General features: G+C 38.4%; 3 protein-coding genes and 1 pseudogene across 4 annotated transcripts in view; 2 read left to right on the plus strand and 2 right to left on the minus strand.

Moving 5' to 3' along the window:
* LOC122014452 (DNA repair protein RadA-like) overlaps window positions 1–10,972 on the plus strand; it is a 66,002-nt gene extending 55,030 nt beyond the window's left edge. Inside the window, exons 7-16 of one of the 2 annotated variants that reach the window (XR_006120680.1) lie at window positions 1,227–1,334; window positions 1,613–1,675; window positions 2,175–2,255; window positions 6,513–6,578; window positions 7,379–7,534; window positions 8,515–8,592; window positions 8,705–9,085; window positions 9,195–9,233; window positions 9,967–10,049; window positions 10,439–10,458. Coding sequence is in view for 1 of the 2 variants with exons in the window: in XM_042570683.1 (XP_042426617.1) it covers window positions 1,227–1,334; window positions 1,613–1,675; window positions 2,175–2,255; window positions 6,513–6,578; window positions 7,379–7,534; window positions 8,515–8,592; window positions 9,195–9,233; window positions 9,967–10,049; window positions 10,439–10,511; window positions 10,624–10,794 (918 nt within the window). In the remaining variant the exon portion in view is untranslated. Of the gene's footprint in view, window positions 1–1,226; window positions 1,335–1,612; window positions 1,676–2,174; window positions 2,256–6,512; window positions 6,579–7,378; window positions 7,535–8,514; window positions 8,593–8,704; window positions 9,086–9,194; window positions 9,234–9,966; window positions 10,050–10,438; window positions 10,512–10,623 lie in introns of those variants that run through there. The other variant, XM_042570683.1, reaches the window with a different exon arrangement.
* A 42-nt stretch (window positions 10,973–11,014) lies between these two features.
* LOC122013878 lies at window positions 11,015–14,083 on the minus strand (annotated as a pseudogene).
* Window positions 14,084–14,836: 753 nt separating this feature from the next.
* LOC122013879 (exopolygalacturonase-like) lies at window positions 14,837–16,862 on the plus strand. The gene is made up of 4 exons (XM_042570091.1): window positions 14,837–14,974; window positions 15,055–15,360; window positions 16,032–16,550; window positions 16,626–16,862. The coding sequence occupies exons 1-4, from the start codon at window positions 14,837–14,839 to the stop codon at window positions 16,860–16,862; spliced, it is 1,200 nt and encodes a 399-aa protein (XP_042426025.1).
* A 635-nt stretch (window positions 16,863–17,497) lies between these two features.
* LOC122014453 (pentatricopeptide repeat-containing protein At1g51965, mitochondrial-like) lies at window positions 17,498–21,170 on the minus strand. Its single transcript, XM_042570684.1, has 2 exons — window positions 20,357–21,170; window positions 17,498–19,001 (listed from the first exon to the last, which is right to left on the minus strand). The coding sequence occupies exons 1-2, from the start codon at window positions 21,122–21,124 to the stop codon at window positions 17,796–17,798; spliced, it is 1,974 nt and encodes a 657-aa protein (XP_042426618.1). The 5' UTR covers window positions 21,125–21,170; the 3' UTR covers window positions 17,498–17,795.
* Between the last annotated feature and the right edge of the window lie 5,388 nt (window positions 21,171–26,558).

Raw genomic sequence — 26,558 nt, forward strand, 5'->3', positions numbered from 1 at the left:
TGATATCAATATGTTTTTAGGTAACACTAATAAATTATATAGTTATACAGTTAGAATAAATTAGAGTTGAATAATGAGAGATCGAGTGTGACAAAAAAAATGCTTTAAAACACTATATAAAGGGTAGCCTAGTGTAGGAAGCTCTCGCGGAAGGATGAGACCATATTGGATTTATTTTATGCAACCTTATCTAGTATAGTAGTATTGCAAGAGACCATTTTTGGGACTCGAACCCATGATCACAAGGTCACACCACAACAACTTTATTGTTGCGCGGTAACATAATTAAAATGATTTAAAAGATTAACAATAGAGTTGAGTGGTAGGATGAGATTGGTGTAGTTGATTTCAAATTTTTGGGAGTCATTACTTATGTTATTATTTTTGTTCTTTACCAAAGTCCCACATAGTTTTATTTGGGTTCACTAATTTAAGCTACCATTAGTGAACTTTATCAAGGTTCAAAATCTTGAGCCATGTTGAAGTTTCGGACTTTGAATGGAACGGTATTGTATTGATACCATGCTAGTGTTTCAACATATGGTGCTTGTGAAGAATTGGAAGGGATGAAGGAAGGACTTAGAAGAAGAAATGGAAGAAGAGAACACTCATATACCTCATTTTGGACTTTATGTTCCATATGAAATGGTACAGTTTTAACATTATATTGCATGAAAAAAAGCTACAAAAAATAACATTTTTACAATTTTGTAGCACATCACATAATTAGAAGGGGAGCCTTGGCGCAACGGTAAAATTGTTGCTATGTGATCAAAAGGTCACGGGTTCGAATCTTGGAAATAACCTCTTGCAAAAAGCAGGGTAAGGCTGCGTATAATGAATCCTTCCCCGGGACCCCACATGGTGGGAGTTTCGTGCACCGGGTTACCTTTTTTTTTTTAACACATCACATAATTGGCACAATGACATAGTACAAATTATCCGTCTCTAGGAATGAGTGCCGAGTAGTATCAAAATTTGGTAATTTATTGGATTGACATAGTATGAGATTTCAAATTATGGCTAAGATTGGATTTTCTAAATGTATGCTGGGAACATGATCTGTCGCTATAACTTAGATTTTAACAGACTATTTATCTGCTAATAAGATTCATTCTATTGTATTTAAGATAAAAAAAATCAGATCAACTTGTGTTGGTAATACAACATTTTTTGTTAGATGTTCTATCACACAAACTTCATTCTTTCCTTTAATTCAATCGCAGGATATATTGGAAAAAATAACAAAACTGTCCCCACGGGCTCTTATTGTCGATTCTATTCAGACTGTTTATTTGAAAGGAGTTACTGGTAGTGCTGGAAATGTCATGCAGGTCTGTCACTCCGAACTTCAAAAAATTTACCATCTCACATGTGTATCTCACATGGAACTCTTAAAAAAATTTAAGCATTGCTAATATTTCCTTTTATTCGCCTGTGCTCTTAATTTTGCATCTAATTAAAAATAACTTTAAGAGTTCCTGAACTTTGTATCTGTAACCTAAGATACAGTCGTTGTATCCTCTTCCTTGGATGAGGAAAATGCCAACATCTTATTTTTCTTGCCACATGGCTGATTTTTCTTCCCTATTATTCTTTGTTTGCGAAACAGATTAAGGAGTGCACATCGGCCTTACTCCGATTTGCTAAGCAGACAAATATCCCTGTTTTCTTGGTAAGCTAGCCCTTTACATCAGTACTATTTGAATTTGATCCTCATTCTGCATTGAGGAACAATACACTTTGAGTAGGTCTATTAGAGTATTTATGTGTTCTTTCCCCTGGCATCATGATATTGAGTAATTATGAGTTGTTGAACCTGCCACTAATCCCATCATTGGCGATGCAATTTTTCTTTTTGCATTTGATTGACAAGATTAATTATTCTTCAGATAGGGGTTTCTTCTGATAGCTACATTGCCGCATTGAAGCCTTTTCTAACAAATTTAGATTTTTTTAACCAATTTTAGCCTCCATCTGAAACTTATTGGTGAATAGTTGTGAAATTAGTTACATCACTGGGAGCCACTGTATGGCCATTTATGTGTGAACAAAGAAGGTATCAGTTATTCAATGGAATTATTTATAGTTTCATGAGTGCATTGCTTGCCTCCATCTAACTTTAAATGATTGAGAAATCTTATTAATATTTGTTGACATTTTATTTGTAACAGAGTGGGCATGTGACAAAAACAGGAGATATTGCTGGGCCTCGCATCTTGGAGCATATAGTGGATGCTGTTTTCTATATGGAGGTTTTTATCCTATACTCAAGACACCCCACAATGCTTGATATTGCTTTTTTGCAATACTTTATTTATTTATTTTTTTGAATTTAAGATACTCTTTATGTGTATAATAAAGAAACAAGATACTAATTAACTTATACATAATTTGCAACTGTTGTGCTGGGAGAAGAGAAAAAGGGGATATGCAATGTTAAATCTATCATCTTACTTTGCTTCCGTGTGTCTGATTTTCCTCATAGGAGCTTATGTTGTTAGATCTGTGTTTTTAGCATCTAATTAAGTTCAAGGCTGCAAGGAAAACACCTCTGGTTAAACTGATCTTGGTATGAAATCTGCTAATACTTATGCCCAAACAACATGGTATTAGGCATCAAACCACATGTATGAATGCTATCAAACACTCATGCTAAAGACAAAAATTTTCATAGCTGCATTCTTCATTTGAACATACTATATACATTTACTATATGCACAATAATGCAACTCAATTCATCATTCTCTTCACATTAAACTCAAGGGTAAGCTCTAAATTATGGTGTTAAGATGCACACCATCCCTGTGCCTAAGAGAAGGTATTTATCCACAATCTCTCTCATTGTTTTTTTGATACAAAATATCCCTCTTTAATTTTCTACACCCCGCAAGGTGTACGAGGTGGCCAAACATGGGCCAACACTTTATATAGTCATATTAGAAACCATAGTTATTTAAGGCGTGAGGCGCCTAAAAGTGCAAAAGTGTTGTGGGGCCTAAGGCGCAATGCATTGAGGCACACACTTTACTAAAGTAAGGCATTTTGGATATAAATTTTTACAATTCAAACATATATAGGGAATTTCTACTAAAATATTTCACTAACAAAATTATAATGGATAAAATATTAAACAATAATCTAAATATAAAATTCACTCGTAAATAAATATGTTATACACATAATTCAAATTAAAAAAAAAAATTCAAATATCTAAATCATCAAAATCTTCATCATCTTTCTCAATCATATTATTATCATCGTCATCGGATGTTTCAGATTTGTATAGTTGAATCTTCATCAGTTTTGTAAGACCAAACACCTTAAGTGCGCGCAATGCCTCTCACAAGGCGCACGCTTAAGTTGACGAGGCGCAAGAGGCTTGACTGTGGCTTGTGCGTTGCGCCTAGGCGCAGTGAGGCGAGCGCTTTTAATAACTATGTTAGGAACACTTCCCTAGGTGACTCAAAATGTATGTATAATACATATCTCTATTATACCGTACATTTGTTCACGAGGGGTACCATGTCACATTTTTATATGTGCCTCCTACCTAAGGCTATGGTCCTTCCAAACAATCTCGATGATAGAAGTTGGTAGCGTGACGCAACCAAATACAAGATTGCCCTCTAAATTGATCCTCATCGATCAAGGCTTTCTGTGGGGGCGACTAACTCATCGGAAACATCTTTTAATCAAAGGGGAGGATCTACATAGGTAGCTTTAAAAAGAAGAGAAATATAAAAATTGCTAAACAAAACATGTCAATCAAAATCAATTCTTGAAAAATTATAATTGTTATATTTTTCATAAATGATTCTAGAAATTAATTAGATCTTTTGATCTTACAATCTCATCCTACGTTTAGATGTTATTGATCTCTCACCATTCCAAGCTAGGATGTCAGCCTTGATTTCGCCTTCCTCAAAAAGGAGACTGATGAAGACAAGTACTTGATTCAAAACCATTGTCTTTCACCTTCTAAGATGTTGCCCTAAAGCAAAACATATATGTCTTAAAGTAAAACTACAATGGAAAAGGTGGAGAAAACATGAACTGTCATATCCTTGCCAATTTACCAAGTTGATGCTGTGACTCAATTTGAAATGTTCTCTTAATGTCAAACACCAAGCCACAGAGCCTTGATGGTTCCTACCATGCACGAGTGAAGGGGCTGCTCAAACCAAGGAAGGAAGATATAGAGAGGAGAGATATCAATCAACTTCATTATTTGTTGGAAATCCCATTTCGAAACAAGACAACGGTTGCTAACCCTTTCTTAAATTGACGATCTTCCAAGTTTGGGATGAGAAAATTGATTTTCAAATGGAGAGGAGATTTCTAAATTGGACAAAATTTCCAAATCTAAGAGATGGTGATGATATCATGATAAGGCTTTCAAATTGGGAGTGGAAGAATAGTTAATTTCTCTTCAGAGAGAAGGAAATAATGATCAATTTCTTCTCAAATTGAGAGAATGGGAGAGAGAGAAATTAATTTCTTGCTAAATTGAGGGGGGATTAAATTATAAATTTGTTTTATTGTAGAAAAACGTAGTATAATATAAAATGATTCTATGAGAACTAGGAATATTCAAACAGTGAAGCATTTGATGATATGATTAGCTTGGATTTACTAGTGATAGGAAGTCATCTTCATGATTTTGGATTTATGTTAGAGGTAACTTTAGTAATGCGAAAGAACAAAAATTAAAGTGTTGCAACTTGATTGAGTAATGAAACATAATATATAACTATAACACAATCTATGAGAGGTTGCCGATTATTATTATTATTCACTTGAAGATCTTGAAATTCTATAAATTGACTACAACACCGAGTGCACCTTGGTGTTGTGTAACAACGTTGGGGTGTGCACATGGTGGCACAAGAGGCTGGTGTGGAAGTGTCAGGCATGTGCAGTGTAGGGCACAGGGAATAAGAAAGGGAGAAAATGAGAGCAAGAGGGCTGGTGGCTTAGTCTTGCTCTAGCACCAACGATGATGGTGCACAGGAGATGAGCTTGCTGGCGAGGCACAAAAAAAGTGAGGGAAAGTGAAAAAAAAAGGAAGCAAATCGAGAGAAAGGGGAGAGAGTGGTGTCAGCGACAATGACATTTGTTTGCCTTAGCTTTGGCTGGTGTCGTGACAATAGAACAAGGAGAGGGAGGAGAAACCGAGAGAGACAGCGGGAATGTTGTTGGAAGATGGGAGGTCGACAATGTGGGTGGGATATGGTTGCACACGAAGAGGTGCATGAGGCAATGGCGCCATGGGAAGGGGAGAGGAATTAAGAAAAGGGGGAATACAGGAGAACGAAAGAGGAAGAAAGTTTATATAATTCTCAACTCTCAAAAATTGGATTAACCCAATCCAATGCAAATAAACTAGTGTCTCAAATAGAAATTTAGTTTATTGAGTCCAAATTGTTCTTGGTTAGAATCCATGTGACTCTAATCTCAGCATTTCTACTTGATGGCCTCAATCAAATCCTAAACCAACTTCAATTTGACACCTAAAACTTAAATGCTTGATTTGGTTTCAGCTTAAATACATTGCCTAAAATTATTTTTTTTAAAAAATAATTTAAAATGTGAAAAATTTAAATTTGATATCTAATACATAGACATACAGAATACACCTTGCAAATATGTATACTCTGAACACACATGGGTACCCACACCTTAGCATTCTAACTCAAACTCATTTCATACCTGTGACGGTCTTCGAATATTTCATCAAGATCTTTCTTATACTACTTTAATAAGAACTTGAACTCGATCAAACCCACCCTGCTGCCATCCTTACACAAGTAGACTCAGAAGAAAGCCGAGACTTCTACCAATTCAACAGCAGTGATTGACTCATCATCCTTAATTTAAGTATATAAAAATTCAATCAATTACTGTTGATTTGAATCAGTTTATCGAGTCCCTTTAAGGATCAAGCGCATACTAATGGAGCCAATGGACTAATTTAAAATGATTTAATTTCTATACTTCTATCATACTTACAAACTTCAAAATTAATGTATTAATAAATTAATTTTCAATCAATGATTTCATTACTATTTTTTGTATTGCTTGTATTCTTATAATATGAGTAAAATAAATCAGGAATCAATTGCTTAAGAATATTTGACACAACATGATTTCACCATATTCTGTTGCAGTTATAGAAAAATGAAAATTTCCAGGAGCTCTATTCTCTATTTCTTTTTTACTTTTTTATATAATCCTTTTTAAACTTGTTTTATTATCCTAATTTTCTAAATTGTTATCTCTTTTCTTTATAATATTCTGTTTCACAAGTTTGATATTATTCTGTTTCACAAGTTTGATATTATTCTGTTTCACAAGTTTGTATGCAGAATTTAAACACAAGTATTTTTTTTTTAAGAAATATTCATCATATTTTTCACGTAACTTCCTGTATAATGGAATAGGACTTCTGTGTTTGAAAATTATATGTAAACTTCTCTTCTCAAGTGCCCATCAAGATTCTGTTGATACAGGGTGATAGGTACACATCTTATCGGCTAGTGCGCTCTGTGAAGAACCGCTTTGGTTCAACTGATGAGGTACCATAGGCATGTTACATTATGTATTTGAAAAGGCACTTTATTTATCATAGTTCTATGGAATTAGTTGCTTAGACTGGAATGGTTCAATTTTCCTTTTTTTCATCCGCTTTGTCATGTTTTTCTGAAAAAGATCTGCTATTTAGATCAATCTGTCTGCCAATTTTTTAACTCTTTTGTAGAGCATACTGTGTCTAAGTACCTTGAATTATTTTCAAGATAATACTATATTTCTTTATTCAAATGAGATTTTATGCATTTCATTTGTTTATTTATTTGTGTGTTTTTTTTGAGGTGTTAAACAACTTGATTATCTGTACTTGGAATTCGAGCCATCATTTAGTATTTCTGTATTTGATGGTTCAAAGTGTTATTTGGAAAATAATAACTACTAGTACCTGCAAGGAAACACCCCCTTGACCTATTATTGAAGAATCATAGATCTGAATGCATTTTGCTGTACCAATTCATTGTTGTACTACTTAGGTTGAGATGTGGTATATTAGGCAAAGGTTATTAGCAGAAGGACATACACAAGGTAGCTATAGTCGATGACACCAATGCAAAAATATTCATATACTCATGTTATACTTTTGGTACATTAATAATTTATGATATACTTTCTTGGTACTAGGTGGTCTTGATATACTGGTTGACCATTTTATCAAATCTGTAATTGGCTATAACTTTAGTCCTTGTGCATTCCAAACAAAAATCCATACACTTGTTATTGCTTACTGTAGCATCAATAAATGCAATCAAATGTCGAAATCTATACAAAATAACTTTGTTTTTATCAGCTTGGAGTGTTTGAAATGTCAGACGTTGGCTTGCAAGCTGTCCAAAATCCAAGTGAAATATTCCTAAGTGAAGACTTTTCTGACTCTGATGTATTAGTTGGTCGTGCAGTAGCAGTAACCCTTGATGGTTCTCGAACTTTTTTGATTGAGATCCAGGTAGTTCTTCATATATATTCAACATGCTATTTATTTTTTTTAAAAGAAAAGAAATGAAATGTTCGTTTTGTTTTTGGTCTTTTTATCATCTGTGATAAGCATAGAATCATAGTTTATAGCGCATAAAGCTGGGCCACATATGGTGTATGATGTATTTCCATTGTTTATGACCTTGTTGAGTTCATATTCTATTTGTCGAGGGCGCTTCATATTTAGCTAAGCTTTTGTCACATTAGTTCACTGAGTCAAAAATGCTATTTTGTGTTTTTTATAGTATGTTTGCCGTATACATTTGTGTGATATTCTTTTTTGATTTAATGTTCTAGCTTATTTGTATCTTCTTACATGTTTATCTTGTATCTTCAACTTTTCCTATTACTATATGGTTAGTAGCTTGCCAATATAATCTCATGCTATTATACCATTTACAGCTTTTGTTTACCTTTCAAGATGATGCATAACATGAGTTAATCCAGAACATTCATATCGGTATGCATGATGCTCAGAATGACAGCTTTAAATTATAAAGGAATTATTAGCATAATGATGTTGCATCTCCATCACCAGTGACTATAATTGTTATGTTGCACCTCTTAACCTACGTACTCTTTTCTAGATATCAGTTTTCAGAAGTTCCAGTAGCATGACTCTTGATTGTTGTATGACAACTTTTTGTTCCAAACTTTTGACTTGTATGAACACTCAAAATTTCTGATATCTACATCAAGTTACCTTGTGGCTAGGAGTAGTTTTCACCGAGTATTCAAAGAAACTATTAGCTGCAAATGTGTATATCAACTCTATGTTATGTTTTTATGAGTTGCATCTGAATCAGGATTGTCCATTTTCTGTTGGGAACTAACTTTGATTTTTTATCACACTTGTAAGCGTAGTTTTTACGACCTCCAGAATTCTCCACCTCTAAATTTCTCCTCTGCCACTCCTTTTTTGACATAAATAATGTGTCCTTTCTTCTCTAGGCATTATGCGCATCTGATTGTTCAGTTAGAAGATATTTCAACGGGATAGGAGACCGTAAAGCTTCTTTGATGATTGCTGTAAGTAGCACTAAATTCCTTAAAGCTATCAGTTAAGATGCTTCCTTGCCTGTTCTTACATGTGAAAAATGGATTTAATTATATATACGAATGTTTCATGACAATTGCCTAGGATATAAAAGTTTCTAGTACTGTTATGGAAGATTTGAAACCTCATCCTGAGCTATGGGGTTTTGGTCCCCGGCTAGAATGAGATGGCGTTGTGCTGGGCCTACTGACATGCTGTGCCTGAGGCACCGAGGAGAAGAATCAGATCCAGTATTTTATTAGATCCGTTACAAAACAAAATGTTCTTGCTTGAGCATTTGAATCATTTCATCTTCAAGCACTAGAGAGGTCGATCCCATATAACTGGAAATGTTTTAATAGTAGAGCATGGAGTTGCTGGTTGATTGAGGATCCTTCAATATCTTCTCTAGTGGACAAATGTCACAAATCTTGTTTGTAATAATAATCAATTTACATATTTCAACAAGAGTTGGACTTTTGTGAGGTATTAAATTCTTCTCTTCAACTATCTTTTAGTAAAAATGTAACATCACTTGATATCTAAATTATCAGTCTAATTGTTTTATCTCCTAATAAAAACTTTTTCTCTGAAGGTCCTTATTAAACAAGCTGGTCTGAAGCTTCAAGACAATGTAAGAACATTTATGTTGTTTATTTTTAAATACTTTTACTGGGTTGCTACTTTTTTAAGGACCTTTTCTTAAAATTGTTTGGGCTGTATACAGTTTTGATAGAACCAAAATTATCCATGAAAATGGAGTGTGGTATCCTTTTACCTATGCATATGCTGCAATAAGCAACATTTACTCACGAACAATGTGCAATTTTCTCATTTTCAACTGAGCTGTTTAGCTGTTCGCTTTCAGTTTATTGCTTTTGTTTTTTTTTAAATCTTCAATTAATATTTGTTAGCCGACCTCACCTAGTGGGAAAAGGCTTGGTTGTTGCTGTTGTTGTTTAATATCTTTTGTACAGTCAGTCTAATGTTTCAAGGACTCAATGATTCTTAATTTCATTAATATTGCTTCCAATTGCAAAGATCAATTAAGACTGAACAAATGCTACTGGTCAACTCTCCTGCCCATGTTAACCGTTTTATGTTTTCTATCTGTCAATCAACTTTGTTTTTCCCCACCGTGGTCGACTTATGGTTAAGGAACAGCTAGATTGCGTCTTGATCCAACACACTGTTTGTAATTTGACTTTTACTAATGTCACTAAAACCAGAAGGATATAAAATTATACTTAAAGAGTTTGTCTATACTTTTGATATTATTCTTGCAGAAGAAACTCATCACCTAACAGCTATTTTTTATGACAGGGTAATTGAAAAAGTCTGTAACTAGATTTTATAATATTTTACAGGTCATTTTCCTCAATGTCGTTGGTGGATTTGAGTTGACAGAGACTGCAGGAGATCTGGCGATAGCAGTTGCAATTTCCAGCAGGTATGGAAACATCCATTCAATGTGTATTTCGCTTTATGCATGTTAAGAATTTAAAATTAACTATAATGAACTTATATTCCGTTGGTTGGTACCTTAAATGATTTAGATGGACAAACTTATCAAATTATTTTGGACACGTAGGTGGTTTCGATACATCCAAGTGCTTGAATTTGAGAATCATTATTCATATAACTGCATTTTAACTGTCGGTGGGTGGTTTTTACTCCTAATTTCCTCAGATGAAAGGAAGAGACTAGGAAAGCAAATATTTTTAGTTGGAACTGACACGACTTGATGAGAAATATTTGTCCTACAACTTAAAATGGAACTTCCATTTCTTCGATTAACTTTTTAAGTTGAAAGGCAACTGAAGGATTTTTGTTGTTCAGCTTCTTGGAGTTTCCAATCCCGAACAATGTTGCTTTCATTGGAGAGGTTGGGCTAGGCGGCGAGCTTCGCTCTGTAAGTCGTATTTACTTTAAAAAAAAATCTCGATCTCTAAGAGTTTATCACTCTCTTCTAGTGCGTGGTGCGTGCTATGATTTTTGTTTGCAATTTGCTTTCCTCCGTGAAGGTCCCGAGAATCGACAAGCGATTAATGTCTCTTGCCAAACTGGGTTTCAAGAAGTGCATCATACCAGAGACAGCCAATAAATTGCTCAAGTCCCTGAATCTGGATATCGAAATCATCAGCTGCAAAAATTTGAAAGAAGTCATCAACGTTGTGTTTAGTAAAGAGTCCTAATTCCAGCTATTCGATACAAAGCTAGATGTGCGTTTTTTTGCAGAATCGGAAAGCATAATTTTTGAATACTATCCCTCTGTATAGAAGTTTCGAACATGATAAACGAAAAACAAGTCCCTGGCAAAAATGTATTGCGTGGCATTATTCAACGCAAAGGTCCATGCATGTTTATGTTTTACTTCCAACCAAAGGTGAGCAAATTGTGGGTGTGAAGATGAATTCAGGGTGCGGCATTAGGAGGTGGTGGTGTCGAGCAGCAATCCTTGCCGTCCTCCAGAAGCTGCATTGGTGGTTCGTTCTCGCCCCCCCTCACCTCCTCAACATCAGCGGAGCTAAGAAAACTGGGTTGATTCGTGGAAGACAACATCCTCGCCCAAATACGATCTGTTATCACCACCTTGTTTGGCATCTCGGTAATCCTCTGTTTACCGACAAGGTTAGCAGGTAAATGTGCTCTCATCCGAAAGAACTAAAGCGAAAAAGAAAGAGGGCGCGACACTTACATGGAAAGGTGTATAAGCATGTCTTCCATTGACAGGTCCAGTGATGAATCCAGTGTAGCCCGCCATGGCTCCATGAATAGCACTATGAGCCAGCAAAGTGCAGTAAACATTGTCCGATGCATTGCTCGGTACTGCTCGAATCATGTAAGTTGGATCTGCACCCAAACATATGTTTTAACTCGCAGCAAATCGACAAGCAAAGCCTCTTTTTCAAACTGAATTTTTTTCGCACCTGCAACAAACCTACGTATCTGAGGTTTATGGACATCTTCGTTTTAAAGTGATCCTGCCAAAAAGAAGAAAACGTGTTGAAGTTATTCTTCTTTAGAAGGTATCACACAGCATTATATGCAAGGGAAAATGACTCGAGACATGTACCACATCTCTACTTGAAAATCCTGCGGTATCGAATTGTTTGAATGTTATTATAAAACAAACTTTCAACAATAACTGCTAGTCTGAGCAAGCGTGAGAGAGATAACTAACCACTATAGCGACCCATAAGCTTCACAAGGCCAATACCATTTTTGACACTTTCAGCTTCCACATGAGTGGCATTTATCGCCCGCTGAGCCTCTTCAACAGCAGTGCCAAAACCAAATGACTTGTCGATAACCTAATCATATGAGGTAGGGAAATAAATGCAAATAGAAATGCTATGGAAAAGCAAGAGCATTTCAAGGAAATGAAACTGAAGTACCGCAATGTTATTGTCGATAGTCTTGGGGATACCGGCTACTGCAACATTCAGGCTGCGTTTTTAAATTTCCTACAAAAATGTAGAGCATAAGAAACTTGATAGCCTTCAATACATATAGCAGTTGAACTAGTTATCCCAAATTTACCTCATAAATGAGTGCCACCCCTCTTTGAGTTCCATTGCCTCGTATAATACAAACCTAAAATAATAACAAGCTATCTTTGTTATCGAAACAAATTGACATGTCTGATATGTAACTAGAATAACTAACATAGTCTAAGAATTTGTGATAACTTGATTGATACCGCGATCTTCGATACTATTTACTATCTTTGATGTATCATGGCCACCCCTCGATGTGCCAAGGATAGTACCTCCTCTTTTGTGGATGTCATTGACACTCTTCGGTGTCAAGTTAATGGTGTTGCTCGAGTAGAAGCCTTTATATCCACCCTACAAGTTTGTAGACCATTGAAAACATATAACCTAGAAGAGGTCTCAACAGTCATTTTAAGTCCCTAAACAAACCCAAACCGATAAGCGATACCACATTTGAACACTCACCTCGATTCCAAGAACTTTGCAAACACCATACATGTTGTATAGTCCACACACTACTTCTCGTATCACCATGTTGAGTCCGGGACACAAGTCACAATGCAAGCATGCACCTCATCCAACTCAAAGAACACCCGAAGAAGCATCAAAGATGACAAGATTAGTGAAATGTAAACGATCTCTAAAATTGATATTCGGGATATTCATTCAATGAAACCTACCTTTTGCCGAGGCCTGGCTCGCCGAAAGTGCATCCCTTTCAGATCATTCTTATGAACCACAACCTGAAGTGTGTGCAATATAGTTCTCAAGTCAGTTAAATTTTCAGAAAACAAGAAAATTTATCGAACATATGGTGAACTATTATCGATGCATTAGTGATATCTGACCTTTTGTGCTACGGCATCATCGTCATTCACAAAATACGGTCTGAATTCGTTAACAAAGGAAAACACATCAGAATTAAGGGCGGAAAATATAGCCTGGTGCATGAAGTTTCAATTAATACGGGATTCCGAAGGAGGATCAGATCATATTATATTTATTATACATAATCTTATCCTATATTGTAATAGGCTATTTCCGCTACTTGAACCCATAATCATAAGGTCACATCGTAATAATTTCATCATTCAAAAAAAAAAAAAAACTCAAGAACAAGAAATAAAATATAAAAGAGTTGAGTAATTACTTGACAGCAGAGTATGCTGGATTGTTTTGAAGTGGATTTGAATAGGTCTGTGAACAAATAATATTAGAAAAAAATATTATTAATATTTTACTAATAATATAATAACAACCATAATCAATTCTTATGGAATTAATTATATGAATTGTCATATACTATTAGATTCCATCCCAACAATATTATCATTTATATTTAAATAAATTTTATTTTATTATTACTAACTCAATTTTTGATTACCTTTTCCTTTATTAATGTGGTTATTGATCGTAATAACAAAATGAAAAGAAGGATATTTTGACATTAATAAAATTCTGAAGTATTAAACTTGGAAGTAGTTTAATAAGTAATTTAACTACTAATTGCCCAAAGACTTATAATGTTGAATATCAAGCTATATTTTGCTAAGAATATTTCTAATCTATTTTAGTGTGCTTCAATTTTCTAAACTTAATGCTATTTATTCTGTTTTGGTACATAAAATAAAAATTAAATTGTAAGTTGTCGAGGAGTGAAAATCATTTCGGCTTTTCATATTTTCCATTTCTAAAAAATGGAAATTTGAATAACAATTCATAAATTTTACAAAATATAAAAAAAAAATAACTAAGGGATGAACACAATGAACAACATAAGAAAAAAAAAAATCAAATATAAGAAGAAAAAAAATACTCATCAACTTAATTTTTAAATTTGAGACCATCTATATATAAGATGATTGATCAAACCATTCACCAGGAGATCAAGTAAATAATCACCGAAATGAGGTACGCCCTCTATTACAAAGCCCACCTCGTCGATGACCGATTTTGGCCGCATCATCATCTTGTTGTCCAATGCCATCTTTGATGGCTCTTCCCTAAGAAATTATCTTTTTCACCTTCCATGCAAACAAACCTTACAAGGGTAGCTTGAAAAGTTCGTACTTGAGGAGGATCATTGTTGCCCAAACAATAAGTGACCAATTGATTTGTAAAAGATTGATAGGAGAGTAGATGAATCAAGTACCCATTATCTCGATCCGATTTAGTTGGTTGAATTCTTTGATCGCTCCTTTCGATTGAACGAGAGGATATATAGGGAAGAGAAGAAATCCAAAACAAGTGAAGTATATATATATATATATATATTCTTCATGAATCAAGCTAATCCAACTCGACCCAACTATAGAAACCCGATTTATGAGGTCTTTATTCAATTATGACTATATAATGTGGTTTTATATTATCAATCGAAAGCCAATGAGACAAACCTTTTGCTCAGAGAGACCAATTAGCTATATATATTATTAATGTAAAAACAAAAAAAAGCCAACCATACTATTATAAAAATAGGCCAGGGCAACAACAAAATTAGCGATCGAGATATTAAATATAGAACTACAATTCTACTAACCACAAACATAAAAGAAAGTTTTGACTCGATTTGCCTATAAAATTATTAGAAGTCAGGCAATTCAGGTTATCAAAGCTTTCTCTTTTTTTTTGTGTGTGTTCTATACTTGCATCAATAGTAGTTGTTGTATGTATAGAACACATCACATTATAGCGACCATCAACAATAGGAGTAGATATTAGCTACAAAGGCCCATAACAAATGGATTTGAACAACGCCATCCTTGCAATTAGCTTGTTGTTCTCGATATGGTGCGCTACGTGTGTTGCCCAATCGAGCAATGTTTATAATGTGAAGGAGCATGGAGCACTAGGAAATGGCAAAAATGATGACACAAAGGTGATTTTGATCATGTCTTTTGAAACTATTCGATCGTAATTAAGTATATATGCTGAACTGTCTTCTTCATATGATCGTAGGCTTTTCAAGCGGCATGGGATGTATCTTGTGTCGTCGAAGGGAATCCAACGATACTAATCCCCAAAGGATCATATTTGGTCGGTCCTTTACTCTTCAAAGGGCCTTGCAAAGGTGTCATGGCGATCGATTTGAGAGGGCAATTGCTTGCATCGACCAACCTCAATGCTTACACTGAAAATTGGGTTGACTTCCAATACATAAATGGACTAGTGATATCGGGCGGTGGAATATTCAACGGACAAGGATCTTCGGCATGGCCTTACAATAAATGCCCAAAGAAATGGAGTTGCAAGATTCTTCCAATGGTATATAAGCTTTTCTTGTTATTTAGTTTGTTTCTTAATATCGTTCAATATATAATTTAGGTTCTTTAATGTTCATTAAAATTCACAAGGACTAACTTGATTATTATTAATTATTTATAATAATAGTGCTAGAACATCTTATTTAGGGTTCTAAATCAGCCAAATGTTCATCAGTAAACTTAGTATTCAATTTTACAAGAATTTTTTATATTCGTTCAATATACATAAAGTTAATTAAATAGATAGCTTTAAATAACTTGTTAAACTTAATGAATAAATTTAAATAAATATTCAGGTCATTAATATTCCTGACCTCATCTATCCATGAACAATATCTTCTACAAACAAAACTCTATCAAACTTATAATTAAGCAAAGAAGCTTTCAAAACAAATAAACAAACAAAACTAAACATGCTAAAAAAATATAAAAGCTTCAAACAAACTAAATAAGTTTGAATTAGGAACTCGATAACACTATCAAACTCAAGTCAAGCTAATCATTTCAACGGTTTAATTGATTTTAGGTCGGTTTGGCATTGTTCGGTTCGGTTAGCTTATCAAACAAGGTTGAACTACATAAAGTTTAGCTCGGTTTGGCTCGTTTACGACCCTAATTAATCTTATGAATGTATCTTTTGATGAATCTGTATATTCATTTTGCAATTCGCAGTCATTGGTGTTCAGTTTTGTGAAGAATGCAAAGATCAAAAGCATTTCCTCTGTGGATAGCAAACTGTTCCACATTCATATTTTTTCATCAGAGAATTTCGATATCGAGTCTGTGACCATCAATGCCCCTGGAGACAGCCCAAACACCGATGGCATTCATGTTGCTGATTCCACCAATGTCACCATTACAGATGCCACCATTGGCACTGGGGATGATTGCATCTCCATTGGACCAGGAAACTCCAACCTAACCATCTCTAATGTGCATTGTGGCCCTGGCCATGGCATTAGTGTCGGGAGCCTCGGTAAGAACTCGGGCGAAACCGATGTCGTTGGCTTGACGGTTAGGAATTGCACCTTGAATGGCACGACCAACGGGTTGCGAATCAAGACATGGCAATCTTCTCCGACTCTGTTGAAGGCTGCCCACTTTACCTACGAGGACATCACCATGAACAACGTCTACAACCCCATCATAATAGACCAAGAGTATTGCCCCTACGTTTCTTGCGCCGAAAAGGTAAGCAAACATTGGTGTTCAAAGCTAGCTCGTGTATTAACGATAAGTTCCCTTTATTGATCTTGCTTGCTATAGGATCCATCTCGTGTTCAAATCTATGATATCAAGTTCACAAATGTCAAGGGAACTTCTTCCTCGGCGGAAGCCATCAAGTTCATTTGTAGTAGCTCGTTTCCATGTCAAGGTGTGATACTAAATGATATCGACTTACATTACACCGGCGATGCAAGAGGGAACAAGACGACAACATCAACCTGTGCCAACGTTCAGGGAAAATCAAATGAGAATGTGAAGCCAAATCCATGCATTTGATCTCGAGCTCAAGATCTATCATATTCCATTGTGTCGAAATTGTTTGTATGGGCCATAACACAACAAGAATCTGTATGCATTTGTTGAGGTCAAGCTTTGGTCCTCGATGTTATGTTTGAATCAAATTTTAAAATCAAGTTGATTATTTTGTGATGTGCGATGAATAATGCAATTATCTATTAGTTATACTAAAAGCAAAGCCTTACCCTACCTTGCAAGACGTTATTTTCAAGACTCAGCGAATCCGTGACATCAAGGTGACACGTCAACAACTTTGCGTCAAAGCTTCCTTTCTCAACTTGATAAGATCATAAACCTATATATCTTCTTGATGATTGTGCAAGCATTGAACCCAAACAAAGTCAGGTTTGCTTTATTGTGTGGCTTAATTAAGTTGGTTTGAGGAAATGTTCTCGGTTGGATCTTCATGAACTTGGAATTTTAACACTTTTATATTGTTGATCAAGGAGAATCTATCAATTTAACATTATAAAATGCCTCAACCCCATTGATCAATAATGTGTCTGATAATTGTTATATTGATCAAGAAAAAATTCTGAATTTGGAACTTCAGAAATGGCCCTTGAGACCAAAAAAAAGCACACACAAGATAACAGTTGCTAATAAAGACAATATATCCAAAAGAAAACAAATTCTAGTAATTGAACTTTGCAAGAATCTAAAAGTTTAATAAACAAAAATAAAATCAGTATTTGAATACAAAATGATGATTATAATCGACATCTTTCCATCTGATCGTACAGCAACCATATCCAAATGGATATCTTCAATGCAATCAGGTGATTGTATACAATGAAGAAACAAAATTTTCATCTTTTCTAATGGAATTTAGACATTGTTATAAAATCAGCATAGGAATGCCTGATATGGTGTGAACAAATAAATATATACATCTGCAATTAGGCTTCTTTGCTACCTCAGGGGGCTCACAACCCATCCAGTAATTCGGCTTTGTTTGCGAACTCGCACGACATTGTGAGACCGACTAGCTAATCGTTCAAGAATTGAATAAGTTATTGAGTCTGGAGTCAGCCCATGTTGTTTTAAAGATGCATGCAGCTTGTATGCTTCAGCTGTCTTCCCAGACTTCTCAAGGCAATCAAGCAAAATATTGTATGTTACGATGTTCGGAGTGCATCCTTCAGCAAGCATCTCATCAAACAACCGACAAGCCATCTCAACTTTGTTGGATTTACCAAAACATTCGATTAGCGTACTATATGTCACAACATCAGGATTCAATCCTTTCTCCTGCATCTCCATGAAACGCATGTGAGCTTCATCTAGCTCTCCATTTTTCCCAAGACAATTTATCAAAGAATTGTAGGAAACTATATCAGGGTTACAGTCATTTCTTTCCATTTCTTCAAACACTTCGGAAGCTTTATCAATCAAACCAACTCTACCAAAGCTTGAGATTAGAATGTTATAAGTAAATATGCTAGGCAAAAGGCCTGAAGTCTTCATCTCCTCGTAAAGGGTATAAATGCATGATACTTGCTTTAGCTTACCGAGAGCTGAGAATACCATGTTATACATAACAGTATCGGCATTTATCCCCTTCTCATTTATTTTGGCCAGCAGTTCCATAGCCTCTGATGTCTTACCTGCACTACAAAGAGTCTCAAGCATAGACAAACAAGCAGCCCGGTCACCACTGTCATGGAAGCTCCACATTCTGCAAAACATACGATGAGCCTCGCTAACATGCCCTAGCTTACTCAGTGTCTTTACCAAATAAGCATAGATCGACTTATTCAGGTACTTATTGGCAGCATCCACAACCTGATCAAGTCTAACTAGTTGCCCTTCCGCTGCTAACATAAACACAAATATACTATATGTGAACTCATTGGGTTGACAACCATTCTCAATCATTTTGGAAAATACAAATAAAGCTTTATCAACCATATGATTCTTAGCAAGTGCCTCGAGCATAGTATTATAAACAATTATGTTGAGAGTGCAGCCTTTTACTATCATCTCCTCGAATAAGGAGATGAACTCATCTGTTTTCCCTAACCTTCCTAGCATTCTTATCAAAATTGTGTAAGTATATGCATCTGGCTTGGAGTGACAACATTTCATATCTGCAAAAACTTTGTAAGCTTGTTTAACCTGTTAAAGTGGCATACATCAAATGAAAGAGAAAAAAAATAGAGGTAATTGACATGAGCATAGTCTTTCTATAGAAAATAAGCAAATTGCCATATCAATTTAGGAAGTTTTGTCTGAACCAAAAATTACTAAATTTCTTATTTTCATCTTATAGAAGTGATAGACCACAAAGGAAAATAGACTCAATAAACCAATCTGGAAGCTTTTTTTTGCTTGACCATGTGAACTAATAGTTTCATCTTTCTAAATCACATACATATTTTAATTCCTTATAACATGCATCAGATCTAAATGCAATTACCAACTCAAGATTCAGGCTCAAAGTACAAATCAATCGTGATACAATTTAATCATGATCAGTATACGTGCATAAAGTTCAACAAACATAACCTTGCAAACTGAAATTACAAGAGTCTATGAACTTTGAGCGAATGTTGTTGTCACACTAATAAAAATCTGTGACTTTAAATTAAAGTGAATTGCAGAGATTTTTTAGAAGTAGAAAATGCAACATAACCAAGTTGGAATCCCTAGACATCATAAAGACTTCTCAAAAGCTAAACACGCAATAAATAGACTACTTTATAATTCAAGCAACACAACTGGTAAGTCAGAGTGCCTATACAAAACGGTCATGATAATAATGTAAGTTAAGTGAATCCAACTAGGTAGCTAGACTTCTTCCCAACATGGCTAATGATCAAACTAAACAATAAATAAATAAATAAATATGTATGTGTATATTCTCAGTATTTTTCAACATCTTTCTCAGGTCCTGCTCTATCCTTTTTCTGAGAGGGAAAAGAAAAACTGAAATAGGCTCTGTACTTGTGCCCACTAGTGCTTGAGATTAACATGATAAACCAACTAAAAGTTAATCTGCTGCATTTCCCTTTATAACCACTTCTCATGAATTATAGCTTTAATTAATCTTACATTGTCGATACGTTAAAGAGAACTTCTCACCTATACATTTCTTGTCACTATATTTTTATAGCTCAACAAAGAATTACTTAATGATTTCCAACATAGTCAAAAATAAATCCCGGTTACTTCCTTACCAATCAAACTAAATATCACTACCAAATAACTAGCACATAGTCTGAGAAAAACATCCAGTGGAATTCATCTTAGAAAGACTATTACAATTTGTCATTTTTCTTTTTTGTAGACAGAGTATGTACTTCATAAACTACTGTTAGGCAACATTACTCGTCAAACAGTCAGAAAATTGTTTTAGAAATGCAACATCAACAAGAAGAAGAAAAACTACAAGTTAAAGTCGTTAAAGCAAGATATAATGCAACAAAAGAAACTTAATAATGGAAAACACACACACACACACACAAACACACCTTTTCTGCCTTAGAGAGGGAATCCAAGAGCATATTGAAAGCAAAAATATCCAATTTATGCCCCTTCCTTCTCAACTCTTCATAAATCCGAAACGCTCCCTCCACATCTCGAAATCTTACATAGGCCTGCATCAAGCACTTGTAGGTGTATCCAGTAAACGTCAAATTCCATTTTTTAACGAGCTCCGAGCACCGGTTGATTTCTCCGCCACCGACGATGCTGATCAAGATGTTGACAGTCGAGATGTTCCCCCTGACCCCATCACGGTCCATCTCGTCCAGGATCTCACGTATAGACTGATCATATTTTTCGCCCGCCCTGCCGAGGATCGAGAGGATCCGGTTGTAGGTGAAGCAATCGTGGCGAAAGCCGGGGAGGGAGGCGGCGAAGCGGAAAAACTCGAGCGCACGGTCAGGGCCCCGCACGGACTTGAGGATCTCGCTTACCTCGGAAGTGGTGGGGATGATATTTAGGGTTTGGAAGTAGTCGGTGAGGTCGAGGAGGGGATCGGCTACGGGAGAGGCCGAACGGAGGATGCGGGCGGCTCGGCAGACGAGGTCTCGACGTGGGAGGGGGTGTCCGCGGACGTCGCGGGGAAGGTTCGGCGGGTCGACCTCGACGGCGAGGGCGCCGCCGGAGGAGTCGGCTCGGACGATTCGGCCGCTGTAGCGAGTGGAGAAGGAGCGGGTCGAAGTGAGGAGCCGCCGCCGCCTCATCACGGGGTATGAGAAGGAGCGGGTCGAAGTGAGGAGCCGCCGCCGCCTCATCACGGGGTATGAGAAGGAGCGGGTCGAAGTGAGGGTCGAAGTTAGTTGCCCATGGTCATAAAAATACGGAGAGGATTCAGGGTGGATGACTGATCAACAGTCGAAAACCATCAAGTTCGTTGCTTTGAGATTCACGAAGATTGATTATTATTACAGGAGAAATTTAAATAATTTAAAGGGTGTTTTAGTAATTATATAATCAAATAAAAGGTGGTTAATTTTTATGATATTTTATTGAAGCTCTGAAAATTTCACAATTATATCCAGTTTGATACGGTAATCAGGCGGGTCCATATTAGGAAAGGTCGTCGTTATAATAGAGGTCAAAGTCAAGATAATCAATATCTCTAATCATAAGTGAGACGGGTAGGTGGTTCGTCCGATCGAGACGCCAAAGGCCTGATCCGATATCATCACTAGTTCGCCCACTAGCTGAGCCAAGACGCTCGAGACAGGAATGAATGCTAAGTGTAGTAGGTGCGAGCGACTACCCCACTCGGCCTTACATCGATGACCAGATCAGCAGAGTAGAATCATGGCGAGCGAACCACACACGGACAATGCTACTACAGCCGAGCGACTATCCCGTTCGGTCTAGACACGGGCAGCAACCAGACAGTAGAAGTATCGGCCGAGCGGCTATCCCGTTTGGCCAAGTAGTAGATTCATCAACCAGATAACGGAGACTCCAATCGAGCGACCACCCCGCTCGGCCTCACAACGAACGACACTGGGACAGGGAACTCTCAGCCGAGCGGTGTTCGCTCTCCGCAAGTGTACGAAAATGTCGCAAGTAATATAAAAGATTATCGTATCCACAGGGACTGGAATAAGCACTAGAAATGTTTCAACACGAGCTAGTCAAACAACTAATCAATTGGTTTCTAAAAGCTAAAGGTAACTAATGAAAAGTAAACATAGAAATGAAAGATCAACAAACAAGATTATGGGCTATGATAAAGGAATGTTTTAGGAGTTTTGGTTTTTTTGTAAGATTCCTCAATGTAAATGATCTACAAAACCCTATTTCTCAATTGTCCAACATTTATAGAAGGTTGCTGGTTCTCTCTTGCAATAGACAACCGGTCTAGGACTGAAATCTATACCTAAATGTGATCAAGTAGATATGAACTTATGTTGTCCTTACACGGGCTTGTTCCTGTCACGAAGATCCCTCGGATGATCAACACAAGATCATACTCCTCAACCCATAAGATATAAAGATTAATCCCTAAATCTATCCTACCCTCTTGAATTATCCTCCTTTTCCCTAAATCTTATCCCTCAAACGTCCTTACACGGGCTTGCACCTTTCGCGTGCTTCCCTCAGAAAATCGAATGGGAGATAATCTTTATAAGATCCATAGGACATTCAAACAATCAATCAAGAATGTGAATTAGGTCCACATCACAACAATATATTCAAGATCGAATTGATACAAACAAGACAATATCATAGAAACAAGGAAATGACAAATCCACAAGAGTTTATATCAATTCATCATACAAATACACTCTCATCCTAAAACAAAGAGATCTACTCCATGAATCGAAGAGAGAAATCCGAAAATATAAAGATTACAAGCATTTCTTGATCCCCCAATCCAAGAAGAGGAGAGAAAGAAAACTTATCTAAGATGAAGCTTGGTTTTCGGATCCAATCCACGCTCCCGGAGTCGATTCCGTTGAAAATCCACCTTTAGATACGCTCAGAAATCCTCCCAAGATTGGAAGGAAAGCCCCAAATCTCGCTCTCTCCCAAGAGGGAGAAAATCCCCTTTCAAATCTTGAAGAAGGGTTTAAATAGAGGTGCAATTTGGGCGCCACACGACCCGTGGCACGGTCGTGTGAGGTTCACATGGCCCTGCCCACTCTCCTCTCTGCCAGCCTTGCACGGCTGTGTGTGAGACACGACCGTGGCAAACATCCGCCAATGGCCCCTTACACGGCCGTGTAGACCTACACGGCCTGAACTATCTTAGCCTCTGGAAATCTGGCACGACCGTGTGATGCACACGACCTACTTCCTTCCCTGCCACTGAGAACTTCACACGGCCGTGTGAGACACACGACCGATGCTTCTCCTGTTTCTGGAAAACTCACATGGTCGTGTGATGGACACGACCTAGGCTTCTTCTCATGTCTGGGTTCTTCAGATCCTTGCACGGCCGTGTGAGGTTCACACGGCCATGACCACTTCGTTTCCTGCTGCAGCCTTCTGGCCCGTGATCTCCACACGGCCTGGGCAACCCCCCCAGAGCAGGGCAGTGCATGGTTCAGGTAGGGCACCTTCTTCCCTTGGTTTGCTCACAGATTTGGCTTCGAACACGAAATCTTCACCAATTTCGACTCCTGTGTACAGAAAATGCACAAAATCAGATCTCCGAACAAAGAGAGTAAATATGCTAAAAAGGAAAGCTGAAAGTATGAAAATGCATAGATCAAGCATGTTCAAAGTATGTGAATGTGCGTCAAAACATGCCAATAAGTGTATACAATCTACGCACATCAAGTGGCCATCCCGTTCGGCTGAGCAACAAACACCAAGAGATATCCTTCAACATCCTTGTGCGAGTTAGTGTCATCGACAGGTGGCATGGTCAGGCAGAGGATTGTACGATGGAAGCTTCCACTGTCACTTCAGAGATATGCTCGGCTCGTTAAGGTACTGTGTGAGGGACACTTTACTGACATGACTATTCACGGAAGGTTTGGGACAATGCACCCCCTTTAAGAAGTGTGCGCACACGCTATAGAAACCCTATATAAAGGGGGGTCTAGGTATCGACGGAGGTATGTTTTTCTCGCGATCTCTACAGTTATGCTACAGTTATTCTTTCCCTGGATTGGCGATGACGTTACTTGTATTGCAGGTAGGAGCAAAGTCCCTCGGAGGTCAGCAGGAGCGCCACATCCCCAGCATCCACGTCCCCAACTTTCGGACATGATCATATTTGGCGTCATCTATGGGAACATCACCTGAATCCGAGCTAAGGAAATGGAAGATGCTCGATGGCTAACCACCGTGACGCTCACACAAGAGGAGTTGGAGATGCTCGTGTAAGCACGAGCAGCAAAAATGATGGAGTAGCAGCAACAACAAGCAACAGCTGATCGACTGGCACCGCAACCGGCGACCTCGACGGTCGATCGACGAGCGGGACAAGAAGACCGACCGGAGCAACTCTCCGTATGGGGGCAGAACCGTAGGCCGACTGGCACCCAAGGGTAAGCGCCGCCTACACCAATCCCCTTCCACCGGCCTCTGTTCTAAACCCCCTCGCAGATAACCCAGGCGCATCAGGAGCGGGGATTATCTTCTGATGAGGCGCCCGTCCGAGACGCGCGAAAAGGAAAAGTGCTGAAGCGCGGCATCCCCCAAACGGATCAACAGGTAGTTCTCAGAGGAGATCTTACAAGACCCTCTGTCTTGACACTACACTGGACCGACCCATATGATCATCTGGATCGGTTCGACAATGAGGCTACGCTGCACTAATACACAGACGGAGTAAAGTGCAAAGTCTTTCTCACGACTCTCTCCGGATCGGCGCAGCGGTAGTTCAGAAGGCTGCCGGATGGCTCGATACGAAGTTTCAAAGACTTTCGGCCGCCTTCCAGCACCACTTTGCCAGCAGTCGATGCTACCAGAAGACGAGCATCAGCCTCTTCGCCCTAAAACAAGAGCCCAAGGAAGCACTCTGAGCGTACATCCAACGCTTCAACCAGATGGCTATGGATATTCCCTCGGTCTCGTCCGAGACTATGATGAATGCCTTCACCTAGGGGCTCGCCGAAGGGGACTTCTTTCGGTCACTCATATGAAAGCCGCCCCGAGACTTCGACCACATGCTGAAAAAGGCCAATGAGTACATCAATGTGGAAGAAGTCTAGGTGGCCAGAAGAAAGGAGGTACCGATCGAGCATTCGACACCGACCGAACGTTGAACAACTATCAACCACATGCCGCTAAAGGGGCCGAGAGATGAGGGAGCACGGCTACACCAAGAGACCAGGGCGCACGCCGTATAGCTTGTGGCGTTCAGTCGGCCCAAGGCGCCGAAGGGAAAGATATGGACGCCTATGTTCTGTTCATTCCACCAGTTGACGATGCACAACACACGGGATTGCCGAGAATTGACGCCAATCGTTAGCCGACCAGTACCCAGGGGATATCGCCGTCGTTCTCCGTCCCTCGATCAACGGGATCGTCGCCGCTCAACCGAGTGGAGAGAAGAGAGAAGGGAGCTCGAGCGCCATCACCATTAGTGGAGGGATGAAACCGATCTTTCCAGGATCCCGACCGAACGGAATAGGCCTTCCGCCCGGGAAGAGGAAAATAGAAATAACGTTCCCCGGGGAGAGATAGGCATGATTGTCGGAGGACCGACCGACAGAGATTTCAACCGGGCTCGGAAATCATACGCTCAACGGTTGGAGATCCATGTTGTCGGGTGCAGCAAGGAGAAGACCGAAGGGCCTCAGATCAACTTCGCCCCCAATGATCTGGAGGGGGTCGAAATCCCTCATGACGATGGTTTGATCATCCGAGCGGTGATCGCCAATTACACCATTCATCGAACCTTCGTCAATACGGGGAGTTCGGTGAACATCATTTTAAGAAGGTGTTCGATCAGCTGCAGATCGATCACGGCGAACTGCTGTCCATGGAGACCGCGCTCTACAGGTTCATGGGCAATGAAGTCCTGCCGATCGGCCAAGCAAAACTGGTCATCTCACTGGGAGAAGAGCCGTTGAGGAGGACTCAAACCACCAACTTCATAGTTGTGGACGCACCATCGGCCTACAACGTCATTTTGGGCCGACCTGCCCTCAACGAGTTCCGCGCACCACTTATTGCCAGAAAATAATGTTCCCGGTAGATGATCAAGTGGGCGAGGTCAAAGGCGATCAATTGGTCGCTCGACAATGTTATGTGGAGATGATCAAAACCGAGGCCAAAGCAGCACAGAAAGCTCCACGGCTAGAGGTAAACGCTATTACCAAGAAACCTACCTTGATATATGAAGAAAAGAAAGAGGTACAGATCCACCCAAGCTGGTCAGAATCCACGACTTTCGTAGCTGCCGACTTGGAGGAGAAGCAGAAGGTGGAATTAATCCTCTGCCTTAAGAAAAATCATGACGTGTTCGCATGGTCAACACATGAGTTGCCCGACATCTTCCCAAGTGTGGCCCAGCACGAGTTGCACGTCCAACCGGACACTTGACCGATCAAACAAAGAAAATGGGACTTCAGTGTCGAGCAGAACGTGATCATCCAGGCGGAGATAGAAAAGATATTGGAGGTCGGCCATATCAGAGAAGTTCAGTTCCCGAGCTGTCTCGCCAACGCCATCTCCAAGCCGGGCAACAAATGGCGAGTTTGCATCGACTTTCGTGATCTGAACAAGGCGTGCCCGAAGGACTTCTAC

The sequence above is a fragment of the Zingiber officinale genome, chromosome 8B (assembly GCF_018446385.1).
Source record: "Zingiber officinale cultivar Zhangliang chromosome 8B, Zo_v1.1, whole genome shotgun sequence".
Lineage (NCBI taxonomy): Eukaryota > Viridiplantae > Streptophyta > Magnoliopsida > Zingiberales > Zingiberaceae > Zingiber > Zingiber officinale.

What these genes read in the sequence shown, in the direction of transcription:
- LOC122013879 (XM_042570091.1), top strand. Translation starts at nt 14,837, where the DNA reads ATGGATTTGAACAACGCCATCCTTGCAATTAGCTTGTTGTTCTCGATA. An exon ending in GCAAAAATGATGACACAAAG is followed by an intron (nt 14,975 to 15,054) that starts GTGATTTTGATC and finishes ATATGATCGTAG; the next exon opens with GCTTTTCAAGCGGCATGGGA. An exon ending in ACGTTTCTTGCGCCGAAAAG is followed by an intron (nt 16,551 to 16,625) that starts GTAAGCAAACAT and finishes TGCTTGCTATAG; the next exon opens with GATCCATCTCGTGTTCAAAT.
- LOC122014453 (XM_042570684.1), bottom strand. Translation starts at nt 21,124, where the DNA reads ATGAGGCGGCGGCGGCTCCTCACTTCGACCCGCTCCTTCTCATACCCC. An exon ending in CCCTCTCTAAGGCAGAAAAG is followed by an intron (nt 19,002 to 20,356) that starts GTGTGTTTGTGT and finishes CCACTTTAACAG; the next exon opens with GTTAAACAAGCTTACAAAGT.